This window comes from Neoarthrinium moseri (assembly GCF_022829205.1).
Source record: "Neoarthrinium moseri strain CBS 164.80 chromosome Unknown scaffold123_Wmoseri_CBS_16480, whole genome shotgun sequence".
In the NCBI taxonomy this organism is placed as follows: Eukaryota; Fungi; Ascomycota; class Sordariomycetes; order Amphisphaeriales; family Apiosporaceae; genus Neoarthrinium; species Neoarthrinium moseri.
Genome location: NW_026055237.1, coordinates 39,542 through 54,246, shown reverse-complemented (window position 1 = coordinate 54,246; position 14,705 = coordinate 39,542). Strand labels below are relative to the sequence as shown.

General features: G+C 50.2%; 6 protein-coding genes across 6 annotated transcripts; 5 read left to right on the top strand and 1 right to left on the bottom strand.

The window, feature by feature from the left end:
• Positions 1-1,028: 1,028 nt before the first annotated feature.
• On the top strand, positions 1,029-2,075 carry JN550_013594 (uncharacterized protein; the record flags this gene model as incomplete). Its single annotated transcript, XM_049312198.1, has 1 exon — positions 1,029-2,075. One exon carries the CDS (start codon positions 1,029-1,031, stop codon positions 2,073-2,075), a length of 1,047 nt encoding a protein of 348 aa, XP_049164451.1.
• A 2,459-nt stretch (positions 2,076-4,534) lies between these two features.
• Positions 4,535-5,464, bottom strand: JN550_013593 (uncharacterized protein; the record flags this gene model as incomplete). Its single annotated transcript, XM_049312197.1, has 1 exon — positions 4,535-5,464. The coding sequence occupies one exon, from the start codon at positions 5,462-5,464 to the stop codon at positions 4,535-4,537; it is 930 nt and encodes a 309-aa protein (XP_049164450.1).
• A 1,680-nt stretch (positions 5,465-7,144) lies between these two features.
• On the top strand, positions 7,145-8,116 carry JN550_013592 (uncharacterized protein; the record flags this gene model as incomplete). The annotated part of the gene is made up of 2 exons (XM_049312196.1): positions 7,145-7,306; positions 7,385-8,116. The coding sequence occupies 2 exons, from the start codon at positions 7,145-7,147 to the stop codon at positions 8,114-8,116; spliced, it is 894 nt and encodes a 297-aa protein (XP_049164449.1).
• Positions 8,117-8,744: 628 nt separating this feature from the next.
• On the top strand, positions 8,745-10,100 carry JN550_013591 (uncharacterized protein; the record flags this gene model as incomplete). Its single annotated transcript, XM_049312195.1, has 1 exon — positions 8,745-10,100. One exon carries the CDS (start codon positions 8,745-8,747, stop codon positions 10,098-10,100), a length of 1,356 nt encoding a protein of 451 aa, XP_049164448.1.
• A 618-nt stretch (positions 10,101-10,718) lies between these two features.
• JN550_013590 (uncharacterized protein) lies at positions 10,719-11,976 on the top strand (the record flags this gene model as incomplete). Its single annotated transcript, XM_049312194.1, has 2 exons — positions 10,719-11,498; positions 11,560-11,976. The coding sequence occupies 2 exons, from the start codon at positions 10,719-10,721 to the stop codon at positions 11,974-11,976; spliced, it is 1,197 nt and encodes a 398-aa protein (XP_049164447.1).
• A 553-nt stretch (positions 11,977-12,529) lies between these two features.
• Positions 12,530-14,697, top strand: JN550_013589 (uncharacterized protein; the record flags this gene model as incomplete). Its single annotated transcript, XM_049312193.1, has 4 exons — positions 12,530-12,917; positions 12,967-13,271; positions 13,322-13,689; positions 13,737-14,697. 4 exons carry the CDS (start codon positions 12,530-12,532, stop codon positions 14,695-14,697), a joined length of 2,022 nt encoding a protein of 673 aa, XP_049164446.1.
• Between the last annotated feature and the right edge of the window lie 8 nt (positions 14,698-14,705).

Sequence of the window (14,705 nt, the reverse complement as noted above, 5' to 3'; positions counted from 1 at the left end):
TATGGTACGATGGAGGGCACGACGCTAGACAGTCGATCGCATCAACGTCAAGTCGCAGAATGCACGGCTTCTCCGTGACAAGTCACCCAAACTGCTAGGACTCGTCTCTATCATCGGTCAATCTGCCTGGAACATGCATGGAATATCACACTTGACCCCTGATTCTATGCATATGTCCCTATAGGCGATGGCGTTCAACACCAGCCCAAAAGCCACGCTGCCGCTTCTCCACGCATTTCCATGATCTCATAATGCCAATGGCTTCAGACGCGGTCAGCCTTTCCCACTGAGCTACTTGCCGCCATACTGTTCATGCGTTGTGCTGTAATCCTACGGACGAGTGGCAGCATGGCCTCTTTGTTAATGTTTCCTAAACGGATAGAGTCAACCACCCACAGACAATCAAAAGGCACACATGAATGGAACTCTCTGGCTGTGGGAAAGAACCATCTCAACCTGCGGATGTCTAGCAAGGTCGTGTGAAATACGTAGGAACGCGCCTTGGGAATAGAACGGCCAGGGGTATCAGGACGCCCTCAATGACTCCATCATACTGAATGGCGTCAGCGGATCTTCCTACCGAGCAAGCGATATTACAAGCCTATGAGATTGATCCCTATAACGGACAGCGAGAAATCTAAATGAGAATGACTCGGACTGATAGGAGATTGAAGGCAAGTAGGATCTAATAAGGGTGTACGGGAAATTGGAGGAAAGGAGAAATGATGCTAGCCAAAACTCTATACTGTACTGGTGCATAGACCACTCACACAGATCCCAGTCAGGGCGTTTCTACTAATAGCAACGAAACGAAGCTAGTATTCCTTCGACCGTACACTACCGCCACTCCGGATTATCATTGACCGCATACGCAACACAGTAGCCGTGTGGTGTTGCCCTGCGGCCTGGCCTGGGTATATAAGAATGAATGAGTACAATCGAACTCAATGCCACAGACTAGCAGTGCACCTCGCGGAAGTAGGTAGCTGTGCCACTCATTTACCTCTGGGAGGATATTTCACTTCATTATGCTACTGCACGCCATTTTTTTCACTTTACTTTTCTTGGGCGTCTCTTCAGCGGCCAGATGCCACGCGGTTTCCCTTAAAGCATCGTCTCCTCAACCTTCTCTTTCCCCATCAGTCGCTTCGTTTTCCTCGACTTCGGCCTGGCCCCGACACGATACCTTTACTAAGCCCTCAGCCCCTGTGAAATCATCGGGTTCTGTCCAATTATCGGCTTCTGTCGAATCCTCAACGTCTACTCAATCAGCGTCTGCCCATCCTTCGACATCTGCGCAGTCTTCGGTCTCGGTTTCCAATGGCACTGCTCTCATACCTGGAGGGAAGAAGGCTGGATCTGCAGGCGGGCGTGCCACAAAGTTTTGGCAGGAACACCTAGGCTGGTGGTACGACTGGACGCCCAGTCCCGAAACGATCGGTAACCTAGAAGGGGTCGCAATGCTCTGGGGCTCCGGCAACAACGGACAGCAAGACGAGAAGCGATTTGCCGAGTTCCAACAGCTCACTACAGTTCCCCAGTACCTGCTCGGCTTCAACGAGCCCGACTGCACCGCCTCCGATACTTCAGCTAATATGGACGTCGATGAAGGCGTTAGCTTGTGGAACGAGCTCATCGCCCCTAAGGGTGAGCAGGGGTCTCTGCTAGGGAGCCCGGCTATGTGTATGCAAAAGGCAGAGAGTTGGTTAAAGAAGTTCAAGGCTGGAAGTCTCGCCCGCGACTGGGACTACACCGCCATCCATGTCTACAAGCCCGATATGGCCGGCGTCCAGGCCGATGTCGACTACTACTGGACCACATACGGCAAGCCCATTTTGGTGACCGAGTTCGGCTGCGTCTACGACCAGGACGACTTCACTCCCTGCTCGGACCAGAGTGAGATCTCGCAGTGGATCTCCGATGTCGTTGACCTTTTCGAGAAAAACGAGAACATTATTGGTTACGCCTATACTGACGGCGGTGGGCTCGGAACCGTGTGGCTCCCCGTAAAGTCAGATGGCTCGGCATTATCCGTGTCCGGGCAGGCGTATCTAGATGCGATCAGCAAGTACTAGATATGGTCGGCAGGTTGGGGGCACCTTTACTCTTCATCACATTCGTTCCATTCGTTTCTCCCATTCGTAGTTAGGATCATATACCACAGAGTGTAGATTCGTACATGTATTTTATAGAAGCTTACATTTACCCCATTCATCTTTGAACTCCCCGCTCCAACCCAACACAGTATCTACGCAGCTTGGTCGCATCAGATCTAGCAGCCCTGTGAAAGGTTTTGCCGGTGCAAAGGTCACAACCCGCAGTTTAGCTATGCCGTGTCTTGAGATTGCTGATTCCTTGTAACGAACTTGGTAAGACTTCATAAGTAGGCATCCTCTGCAAAATCAACGACCTCTGGATGTTTTGGTTAGTTATCAAGGCGCGTCACTCTAAGAGAATAACTATCATCTTTCAAGGGATGGCCTAGAAACTTTGACTTCGTCTCCCAAGACACAGCGGTTGCCTCGAAGACTTTTCCACCTTCTTCATGTGTCTCAATACACCATGATCCGATCCAAAGTCCTGAATTTTATTGTGTGATACCTTCAGGCATAAATCTTGGCGGTCTAAAGTAGTTGCTAGAAGTGAAACGACAATAAAGACAGTGACAATCCCTCAAACTCAACCTGTGATTCCGCAATAAAGGCGCGAATTTAGGAACCTGAAAACTTGAACCCGAGTACATGACACATAAGGCACAGTATCCAAGACTAAACACCCATTTCCCAAGAGTACCAAAGCCTTTGGTAAAGCAAAGTTTGTATATGGGCCAGAATGGGCGAAAAACACAGGGTTATGTGAGAAAATGCTGCAAGCTTCTCAAGAAGGGCCCATCTGATGATATATATGAGACTGTGAACGATGAGACCGGCGTAACCCCTTGCGAGATCAGCCCAAATGGAGGGTGTTGATCACACAGATGTGGAGGTCTTGGGGAAAGTCCACGAAGTGGCGTCCATGACAGTTATCTACAAGCTCACATCCGAGGACAGCGTCAGCCGCATATGCCTGAGGGCAGACAGTATCTGATTCTACGATGTCCATGGCTCCTGTTGCAGCGTGTTGGAGCCCAGCTGCCTGGCGCGGCCTCGTGGGTGCATCATCTGAGCCGTTCAGCCATGTGTTTAGCACGTTGGATAACTTCTGGTCAGGTACAGAGGACATCCACAGTACTTTGATCTCGTTTCCAGTGTCAAGGAGGCGTGCAGACAACAGGCCAGACATCAAGGCGGTTGTTCTATAACGACCTGCGAGCGAACCATCGTCTTCTGCATACAATGGAACTGTCGCGATATATGATCCAAAATTGAGCAAAAGATATGCTGTAAGCAAGTCCACCTCTCACATCAGTCGAGTACATTGCTTGAGACAAGAAACATGGCCAGCTCGCAGCGGCAGACATGAAGAGGACTGTCATCGTCAAGGCGGTGTCTGCGTAACACGATCGCCCAGGAGAAACTGGGTAACACGACACCTACGATAAGTTGGCTACTACCAAAATTAGAAGACACTTATGGCAACTATTCTTTGACGATGGTGACACTGTTTTGGTATACGGGCAATTAACGTCACTCGTTATCTCGATCTCGGATATGAAGCCTATTACCGAACGCGTGGCACCAAAAGTGGAGCACACTTGATGGGCGCGTCACGCTGATCAACTCCTGTATTTTACCGCGCCGCATCTAATCAGATGTCACAAGAAGCTCGTAGATTTGTCGACGACACGGTCGCCGGACGGAGGGAGACTGCCTATCATTGACACCATTTTCCTGAGCCACAACAACAAGTCGCTCCTCCTACGCACAGCCGAGCTTGAGAACAGTCGACACCATATTGGATGAGGCCAGGATCTCGCGGCACTTCTTTCTCGCGTATGATTAGGTGACGAATTCCGGCGTGTTACTATGCCTTGTCCGATCGGACGGCGTATTGCTCTGCCCAACGAATGGTCAGGTAGCGATCTGTAGGAGTTCATTGAACCCGAAATGATGGCGTTTTAGTATGGACGGTTCTCATGCATAGAACTTGTATAGTTACACAGGGTCATGATAGCCCTGTTCAGTTGTGCGTTCATGAATCGATGGTTTCCATAATGCTAGCACCCTGTTTTCTGCTAGGTATAGTCAGAGCCCTGATTTGAGTTGTTGATTTATACCGTCACGGATAGCACGTCAGCCCATGGCGAAGTCGAAGTTGAAATCGCCAGTGTGCCAGTGTTACCCTAAGTGTGCGAAGAGATTTCATGCTGTATTCTCCAATATCCTTGAATTCAAGTCGGCTGCATACAAGGAGATGTCTTTCACGAGTTGCTTTGTCGAGTTATACCAGTACTGGAATGAATATTAGTTTCTCGCCGGCTATTTTGTCGAACCTTATACCCTGGCCGTGCTCTTGAGCGAGTGGAATTATGCCGATAACTCGATCAGACTACCTGGCACAGCCACGCAGTCATGATGGCTATCCTCTGAGCGTCTCATTCGCTGTTGGTAGATCGTCCTAGCTCACGTGCCTTGAGAACCTCGATCGGAATGAACATGGTCTCAAGCCAATGCTTCTGCGGCGCCTGCCACCTACCAACTCCATCGAGATGGCTTTGTTGGTCTTCAGGAACGTTGATCCACACCAAAGGACGGCTGTTGTGGACTTTGCCGTGAATCGTAAAGTCACCCAGAGCTTCTGGAAACCTTATAGGGTCTTTAATGACAACAGCCTGGTAGGCGGGAATTAGCAAGTGAAGTTTGACCCTTCGATGCTGTTTCCCAAGTTTATTGCCATGGCGAGTAGCCCGCTCTGAATAGTCTCGAGCGGCAAGCATGAACACGACAGCGGCATCCAGTTGATTGGAGTGTCCACAGAACCGGCGGTGTAGACCGCGGTTCATGATCAGCCGGTGAAATCCTGGAGTCCAGATTGTGTCTGGGTGATAGACGAAGAACCAATTCGAGACCTCATCGGTGTCCGGGAAGTTGTGTAAGGCTTCTTCAACCAGATCATAGACTGCCTGTGGGAACTTTTCAATCGACATCAAAGCGGTCTGGGCTTGCAGCGTGTTGTTGATATCTTTGAGGTTCGATGCAATCAAGTTCAATGCCTGGACTCCTTGGTAGGCTATTATCAAATTCCCGACCGTGCCTAGAGTTGTGGCGATGCTGCTGAAAGATGTTGCGACTTTCGCAGTATCGCAAACTGACTTTGCCATAACCTGAAAAATCGGTACAGCCTCCTGAATAGCAGCCAGTGCCTGCGGTATACTCGCCGGATCTTTGGTGGCCTTCCATATGTGATGTCCCGCCTGAATCATCCGGACGACTGACGCGGATTTCTCGGCATGCTTGCCAGGCTTCTTCTGCACTTTGCCGTCGCGTTTCGAAGGTGCTTTCATCAAGGCTTCCAGAAGATCCATTTCTGGATAATGACTCCTAGTGTATTTCGTGTCTAGCGTTGTTGCAGCAGTCAACTTCGATTGTGATGGCACAGTAGTGGTCGTCGCTATGATACGATCAATTTTCAATCAAATATATTGTGGCTACGTCGAGCATCTTGGAATCCTGAAGACCAGAGCTCAACGCCGACAGTTTAAAGAGGACCCCTGTGCAGCTGGGCTTCTGTTGAACAGGCGTGCTAGCTTGCCCAACGTGATGTGGATAGCCCATGAGTTGTTCAAGTGGGCCCATTAATGGGGCGCTCAATCACAGTACCGCGCCCACTTTACTTGTACTCACCCCGAAAGGCGGTGACTAGGCGAAGATTCAGGGAAGCCACATGGCTTGGCCGCATTCGCTGCGGCAGAAGGTATCGCTTTTGTGGCTCGCAAATGGGCCAGACTTGTTACTCATGCACTAAATGCTTGAAGAACGAATCTGCGGTAAGCGAAGAGCAACAGGAAATCCATGCTGCTGCAGCCACAGGCCGGATTGGGTACCAATCTTGCACCTCGCGCTTGGGCATACTGTTCTTACAGACAACCTGGCGCAATCCTTCGTCCAAGGCCTCTTATTCTTGCGCCTAGTACCGGAATATGTCGCATGAGGGGCCAACTGAAGGAGGGTTATGTCGAACGTCTGTACTTCACGATGATGCAAACTCCTTTCTTGATTGGACACATAGTGGCTAGTTATGTGGTGTGGCTGCTGGTCTTGGGTCTATTGTAGACAATACATAGTACATATTCGTTGTATGTGGGCAAAAGGCCCTAATATGAATAGTGTTTCTTTTCTTTTTTTTTTTCCGCTTTACTAAAGTATTATACATATTGTTTTTATCCTGCCCCGTACCCACAAACTCGAGTATGTCTTGCTAATTCTGCGTTATGCCTCCATAGGCGAATGATGTTGAGTGGCAATACGTGGCAGCTGTCTTTACTGGTCACGACAACGATGTGTTCATGTGAGAAAGTCAGGCGATGAGACTTCTCACAGTCTATCTGATTCTACCTTGCGAAGATCACAAGAGACCGTACTGTGTCTTACACATGACGAATACATACATTTCGTGATGCTGGCGTCAAGGTGCAAAGCATTCGGAAGTACTCTTGGCGCGCTCGTTTTAGATTTTAACCTAAGGATAGTTTGTCTCTCAGCTAATCTTGAACGCGTCGTCGGTGGCAATGATTTGGAGTCGTCCGTCCTCGATTGGCTGACGTGCCTAGCCGAACAGAACCCAATTAGCCGGACGATCATCAACCACAATCTATGCATTTACCCTAGTGATAGAAAAGAACCGGGGATTTCCACCTCCGTCTCTAAATTTCCCTAAGTAATGTCGGTATTTCCCAGGGGAGGATACCATGGTAGAATGCCCCTGGGAATCCTACTTTACCATCTATTCCAAAAATAAGCACGTCTAAGTAGGACGGAGCTTTGCAAAGATGCCGACATCAATTGCCGTTGCATAATCTCCTCTAACACGGAGAAGTCACCGGGAGGCATCTCTGGAGAGCGACTCGACCTTGTCCTCACGGTCAAAAGGGTATTGAGATATGTATAAAACCCTGACGGCCTGTAGGCTTGTGAACATATCATTTTCTTGGCACTTGAGTTTTCTATTCTATTTGAGCCAATAACAGGCCTTTCCGATTTTAAATATGTATCTTCGGGTTGTCATCTCTCTTGCTGCCCTTCTGCCGTCTGTGTGGGCCAGCAAGACGTCCGCGATTGCAACATGGGAAGAAAACCCTACCAGTCTTGGGTCTTCCATAGTCATAACCCCATCAACCTCTTCTGGAAAGCCTGCAATCATCTTGGGTGTAAGTAGCCATATTGGCAGACTTTCTAGGCCTGTGGTCAGACCAAGTTTCTATTAGGACTGACAGATCTTATTGCAGCTTCATCCCTGTGGAGGCACTGGACAGATGTATCAGTCCATGACCACTCTCCCATCATACGTTGATAAGTTGAACCTTGTGCTGCTTTACCCAACCTCAAAGTCTCAGAGTGGAATGAATTGCTGGGACGCGCACTCCGCCAAATCTTTGAAGCATGATGGAGGTGGCGACTCTGAGTCCTTGGCAGGGCTAGTCAAGACGGCACTCAAAACCTACAATGGAGATCCGAATAAGGTTTTCGTAGTTGGTGGCTCTTCTGGAGCCATGGAGTCCAATGTGCTAGCTGCGACATATCCAGACCTTTTTAAAGGCGCTGCCTCGTGGTCTGGCGTTCCGGCAGCATGTTGGGCAGGATCACCGATCTCGACGCCGATGTCGTCGGACCTCAGCTGCCCTCTTGGCAAGAAAGCCAGCACGTATACAGCACAGCAGTGGGGTGACCTCGCACGTGGGTGCGACACCGGATACAATGGAACCTATCCGAAGATGATGGTCGTTCATGGCACGGCTGATACTGCGGTTACGATCAACAACCTGAAGGCGCAATTAGACCAGTGGAGTAATGTTATGGGGCTAACGTTTTCGAAAAACACTTCGAATACGCCAGTAGCCAACTGGAAGAGGATTGACTACGGTGATGGAACCTTGCTGAGAGGTTACGAGGTGGCAGGTGGTGGTCATATACCCGCTTTCCAGGCAGATGAGGTGCTGAAGTTCTGGGGATTGATTTGAAAAGCTCTTTCTCTTCTAGCTTTGCTCAAAGCTTATAGACTATGACTCCTATAAACAATCTGCTTCTGGCCTGGTTCGACTATGGTCTTAGATCTCATCTATGCACCGCCATGAACACTGCAGTCATAACAAATTGTTTACATTTTGTCTGCATGGGATATACATTTACATAGATGAAAAACCAGGACTATGTCTCTAACTACCCATAAAGCCCTTGCAAATGGTGCTCTACTATGTTTGAAAACACACTGCCCCTTTGTTGTAGTAGATTATGTGTGGCACGTTTTACAGAGATTAATAGCGCACGCGGTCGCAACACGGAAAAAAAAAAATCCTGCTTTGATCCAATCATAGGGCATTGATTTCTGTTGTCTTTCTTTGATGGGCTCGATACTGCCAGTAACCGTATGTGTAGTGTCAAAGTAGAATGTTCGGGCCTGTTGTCCAAAAAGGGCAACTCGGGCACGATTGACTGGCCCCAGCAATCTCGAGCCTGTTACCTTCCATTTCGGTCAAAGCGCCCCAGATCAAATTCTCAATGGGGCTACCCTATTAGATTGAGAGTTCGCTCTCCCTTTGGGCAATGTCAACTCTTGGCTACGATATTCTTCGGCTTGCGTTCTTCAAAATGGTTTCAATCTTGGTGTTGGCGCTTGGCTTACCCGCCCTTGGGCTTGGCGCAACTATTGTGTCCCGTCAGCATCCAAACTCCCAATACGACGGTCCTCTATTCACGAGAAGTGATGTTGCCATCGAAGAAGCACCGGCTTCAGCTATTGTCCAATTGCTCCATAATCCTAAACCAGATCATTTCACCAGTCCAGTGCATGCACGTATCGCCGCATCGCAATTTGACAAACGTGCTGGCACAGGCAAAGAAACGGTGAACACTATATTCAGTGGCATCTATCCGGTCGTCAATCTGACTTGGGGCAACGTTGACAGCAGCAAACCCGGACAGCAGTTCATCAGCTTCATCGACACGGGCAGCGCGGATACATGGGTAGTCTCGAGCGATCTTCGCTGTGTCGACATTGATACCAAGGTCCCTCTCAGCCAAGATGCCTGTGGTTTTGGGCCTCTATACGATCGCTCCAAGGGGTCGTTTACGAACATCTCAAGCCAATCTTTCAGTATAAGCTATTTTCCTGAGATGGAGACACTGAGAGGTGACATGGGGTATGCGCCAATCACGCTGGCTGGCCTGACAGTTCCTAAGCAAGAGGTATCGCTCGTAAACTATGCCGCTTGGGCAGGGGATGGTGCTACATCCGGACTGCTGGGTCTTGGGTATCCCGCAATCACGTCGGCGCAGAACCGCGCTACTGGCCGAGCTGTCCAGTATGACCCGCTATTCACCACCATGGTCAAGGAGAATGTTGCCTCCAGCGCTATCTTCACGCTTGTGATCGATCGTGTTGCGCAAGGAACCTCCCCCTTGGCGCCTGCCGGATTGATGGCTGTCGGAGGTCTGGTACCGGCCACATACTACGATGCACCATTTACCAGCGTGCCTATTCTTCCCCGAACTGGCGAGAAGACGTGGTACACTGTTTCAAACAAGTTCAAGTACGGAGCGAACGGGTCTTTCACGGAACTTGCTACCACTGCTTCGTTTGAAAGCATTGTTGACAGCGGAACTTCGCCAAATTTCATCCCAACAACTGCGGCAAAGGCGTTGAATGCCTTGTTTGACCCACCAGCCGTGTATAACAAGACCCTGGACTACTACACTGTTGACTGCAGTGCCAAAGCACCCTACGCTGCATACGTCATTGGGGGTGTGGAAATGCCCATGGATCCCCGGGACATGATTGTGCGGAGCTTGAACGGACTTCCTGGTTACGAGAATGTATGTTTTAGTGCATTTGCCGACGGAGGGGCCGACAACTTCATCATAGGCGCGGTTTGGCAGAGGAACTATGTGGTGGCCTATGATCAAGGGCAGAGCATGATGCACTTCGCAAAGCGAAAGCCTTATTGATCCACCCGAGTAGATCCTATGCTGAAGGTAAGTGTTTATTCTCATTTATAAACATGGCCCCATTCAGCAGAGCTGATACGACCTGCTTCGCCCAGAAAGAAATATCTAGATTCACGATCGCTTTGAACAATTCCCATACCCACTTTGATATCTGTTACCTGCTTTGCGAGGAGCTCAGGCCCGTGGTCTATATACGGAGTTATAGTCCAATATTTCATTACAGTGGTTATTTTATTATAACATACGCAATCTTAGTCCCGGTTTCCCATACGCTAAAATGCTAGAAGAAGCTTGGTGTTGCAGTAGTTAGTCACGGTAGTGCGCACATCAACGGTTCCTGAATCCCGTAGGAGTGGATGGAGCTAGACTCCAAGTAGATGCATGATCGACTGTCACGGCGATGTGGGGGATGGGTGATGTGACATCATTGCTCGTCATCCCAGAATATGGAATTGGGAGACTGGTTGAACCCTGTATTGTGTGCCGAGCTACCGACTGCGAAAGCAGAGTAGAGCGGGTTTCAATATGTTTCGAGTAATTCTGCGTTAATCAAACTAATCTATCTATGCACACTCATTTTCACAGTAATTCTAAGCACCCAACATCAACGCGACCAAGATGCAAGCCAAAGAGAAGAGACCTGTCTGGAAGGTCTTCTCCCGAGGAAAGGGTGGCGAAGCAGCATCGGAGACGGCTGAGACCACGACCACCAAGCCTTGCTATGACGACTCTGCATACGGCAGTAGTGAACCCAACAGTTCCATGCGAACGGTAGGGGAGTCTGACGCTTCGAAGAGCACAAATGCGTTGCCGAACCCTCAAAGAGACGACAATGTGAGGCCGGGCACAACATCTGAAGGGCCTTCATCCTATACCAGTCCTACCATCAAGCGAGAGACACGGACGAACCCAAATATGGGGCAGACCGTTACAACGACCACAACCACTACAACAACCACGACAACCGTTACGAACGCGAACGGCGATTCGACTACAGTAGAAGAGCCGCGCGCAGCGGCAGAGCTGCCTACTACCAGCAACAAAGAGCCAGTGCCTGCTGCGAGTGGGGAGCAAATCATGCGGCAGCGACGCAGCTCAGAAACACCAGGACATAGGGTCATACCTCCGAGGGAGCCAATATCACCGAAAACGCCACTGATACCACGACGTAGCTCAAACAGGCAGTCCTTCCCTCCATACGCGTCGGCGGCTGAACAGCATCCACCTGGACCATCAAAACAACCTAGTAGGACAGGCTCCCAGAACTTCTCCTATCCTGGGCGCAACCAACCACCTCAAGATGTTCATGACGAACAAGATGCCCAACATCGACACGAGCAACAGCAAGCCGGTGGCTCGACGATACAGAATTTGAAAGCTGCCGCCGCTGGAATTCACGTAAGTACATGGGAGATTACTAACTTTGGATGAAGGGTTCGTCTGCTAACACTCAACACAGGGCGCCGGTGAGACTCTTCGAGGAACCTTGAATTCGTCGGTCGATCGACATTTTGGCAAGCGAGAGGTGGCGGACAAAGACCAGGCTGCCGTGGAGGCCGGCCGATATGAGCTTGCTAATCGCCGATTTTATCATCCGGATGGTGAGCAATCACCTAGCCAGTACCATCTTGGCGCGAACCCGACCCAGTCTCACAACCAAGACCTCGAGCCTGATCCGCTGCAGACAGTACCCAGGAAGCCTGTCGGGGCCTCTATAATTGGTAGCGAGACCAGGTCAGGGAGGCTGGGCAATTTCATCAACAAGGCAACTAGTAGATCCTCCAGCAGCGCCGAGGTTGGTCAGGAAGAAGAGCCACGGGAACGAGCAAAGTTGAAGAAGCGCAGTAGTTCACGTCTGAGTGTCGTCGGTGAATGAGAACAGCCTTTCTGCGTCATTGATACGGTGGATTTCTTAGGCCAGGGACATGACCTTGGCAATGACTGAGTGGATGAGCCAAACAGAGGCTATACCACAGTGTTCATGTATATAAATCGTATGCAAACTTGCATCCAGACGGCATAACTACATGCTAACAAACGCGAGAAAGCATGAATGGTTTCGCTGAATGAGCAGATCACAAGAGCCCCTGTAGTGTTACCAAGTAATAATGTTGCACATACCATGTTGGGTCCAAAGAGTTGTTCGAAGTAACAGCGATAACTTGGTCCGCAGTTAGGGGTTGGTGGGTAGTTCCTTGTGCTTTAGTGGCCTAGGATGCACTGGGCCCACCATGTGCTGCAGCGTTCGGTCGCCTGCAGAACCTAGATCTCACGACTTCAATGCCTTTCGAGGCAACAGGGGATTACGGCTAAGCGCGGCCGCAGATCTTCTTGTTGCGCGTTGCAAACAACGTCCGTAGGTTTTTCCTCTTACTTATCAGAGAATCTGCAATGCATCACTTCTGGCAAACTCCAGAGCCCGAGCCAAGATGTCGACGTTCAACGGCATTGTGCACGAGTTCCCAGGAATCGCCATCGACTTCTTTCGTCCTCAGCCTGAACGAAGTCGTCCACCTCTAGCTTGCTTCTTGAGTCACGTCCACAGCGACCATCTGGCTGGTTTGGAGACACTGAGATCTCACTTCATCTACTGCTCTGCAGCGACACGCGAAATCCTTCTTCGTCTTCAGAAGCACCCTAGTCGTATTGCCTACGCCAATGGGCTGCGCGAGGCTCCAGTCCGCACATACACGCATCTCAAGTCGCTCCTGAAAGCAGTCCCACTTGATACACCAACCGTGCTGGAGCTGGCGCCAGGGAACCACATTCAAGTGACCCTCATAGATGCGAATCACTGCCCTGGTGCTGTCATGTTTCGTATGTTGTGAACCATAGCCACGCTTGCTTAAAGCTAACATCCCCAAAGTGATCGAGGGCAATGGAAAAGCTGTCCTGTACACAGGTGACATCAGAAGTGAGCCCTGGTGGGTGAACGCCGTTGCCAGGAATCCATGTCTTGTGGAATACGCATCTGGCTTGAACCTGCTTGACCGCATCTACCTGGACACCTCTATGCTCAGCAACCATGAGCTCCAAACCAAGGCGGAGGGGCTGAAGGAGCTGCTCACTAAAATCTCTAAGTACCCTGACGACACCGTGTTCTGCATGCAGGCATGGACCTATGGGTATGAAGAAGTCTGGATTGCACTTTCGAAGGCGTTAAAGTCCAAGGTACGATCACGCTTACAAGTGGCAGACGGGTGATTGTTGACCCAAAGTAGATTCATGTCGACAAGTACAAGATGGGTGTCTACAAGTCGCTTGTCACCAAGTCGTCGCAGGACAGGTTTAGTACTCACTTCCACCATACGAAAGAAGCCCCATATCTCGTGGGCTTCAACTGCGGCAACACTCGACACGAGGGCTGTTTGACACTGGATGAGAACGTTCGCATTCACAGTTGCGAGAAGGGAACATCTTGCTCCGTTATGCAGACAAAGCCCATTGTCTGGATTCAGCCGATAGTCGCTCACATTGCAGATGGGATGGATTGGGCTGAGGTAGGACTTGGCGGTGGAGGCGACGACCTGGAGCAGGAGGCTGATGTCGAAGACCTTACACTGGAGCACCTGCAGCCCCTTTTTGACATGTGAGTTGATGGCGGATCTGTTCCTTGGTACATTCTGACAAGTACAGGATCGGCGAGAGTCGAGATCTCTCGGTATGTGCTAAAGAGCAGATTAAGAATCTGCTTCGTAGTCTTGTCGCCAAGAGTCGCCTTCCCGAAGCCGAGGTCCCGATGAGTGAAATCTCGGAGGACGTACGGACCAGACTGGGGAGCATAATATTCTCCATGGTCAGGTCTGTGGCTACAGCCAAAGAACTATCAAGGTCGCTGCCTCGGTCGCAGGCGGCTGCCGACAAGTTGCCAAACCGGATAACTTTCCCCTATGCCAGACACTCTTCATATCCCGAATTGCGCCACCTCGTTGAAACCTTTAAACCAAAAGATGTATGGCCGTGCACGGTTGACATCTCGCATTGGCAGGAGTGCGGTATCACGATGCGTAAGCTCTTTGGCCCATATTGCTCAGGGAACATATTTGAGTACGACCAACTGGTCGAGGAACTGATTAAGAAGAGGTCCGCCTCTCTCAATCCACATGTCCAGAAGGCCAACGACGAGGAGAGTCAACAGACACCAAGCTCAGCTTGCGGAGAACCTCCTACCAGTCCTATATTGCTTTCTTCACCGAAAAACGATCAGTCGCAACTGTGCGATCGTTCAGGAAACCCAGATGGGGCCCTATTGCATGAATCATCGCGGGTAGACCCGGATCGCACAGATATCATATCCATCGCCTCGAACGGTTCTCAGAGCAATGACGACAAAAATGAGCCCCTGTTACCAGCTAAGCGACCGTACGAAACCTTCCGGGAGGCTGACGACCCCCGATTGGAACATGCAGAAGATGAGGACCTTGATCTTCAAGGCGATTCGCAAGCATCTGCCTTAAGTGCAAGGGCTCATGAGTCGCGACTCAGAGCATACAGGATTGCGAACGGAAACAGTGAGGACAGGGGATGGAGATCAATCGAGCTGCTGTCAACTAGTCATAACCATAATGCTATGGATGAGGAACTAGGCAGTTCTTAAATGAGAGT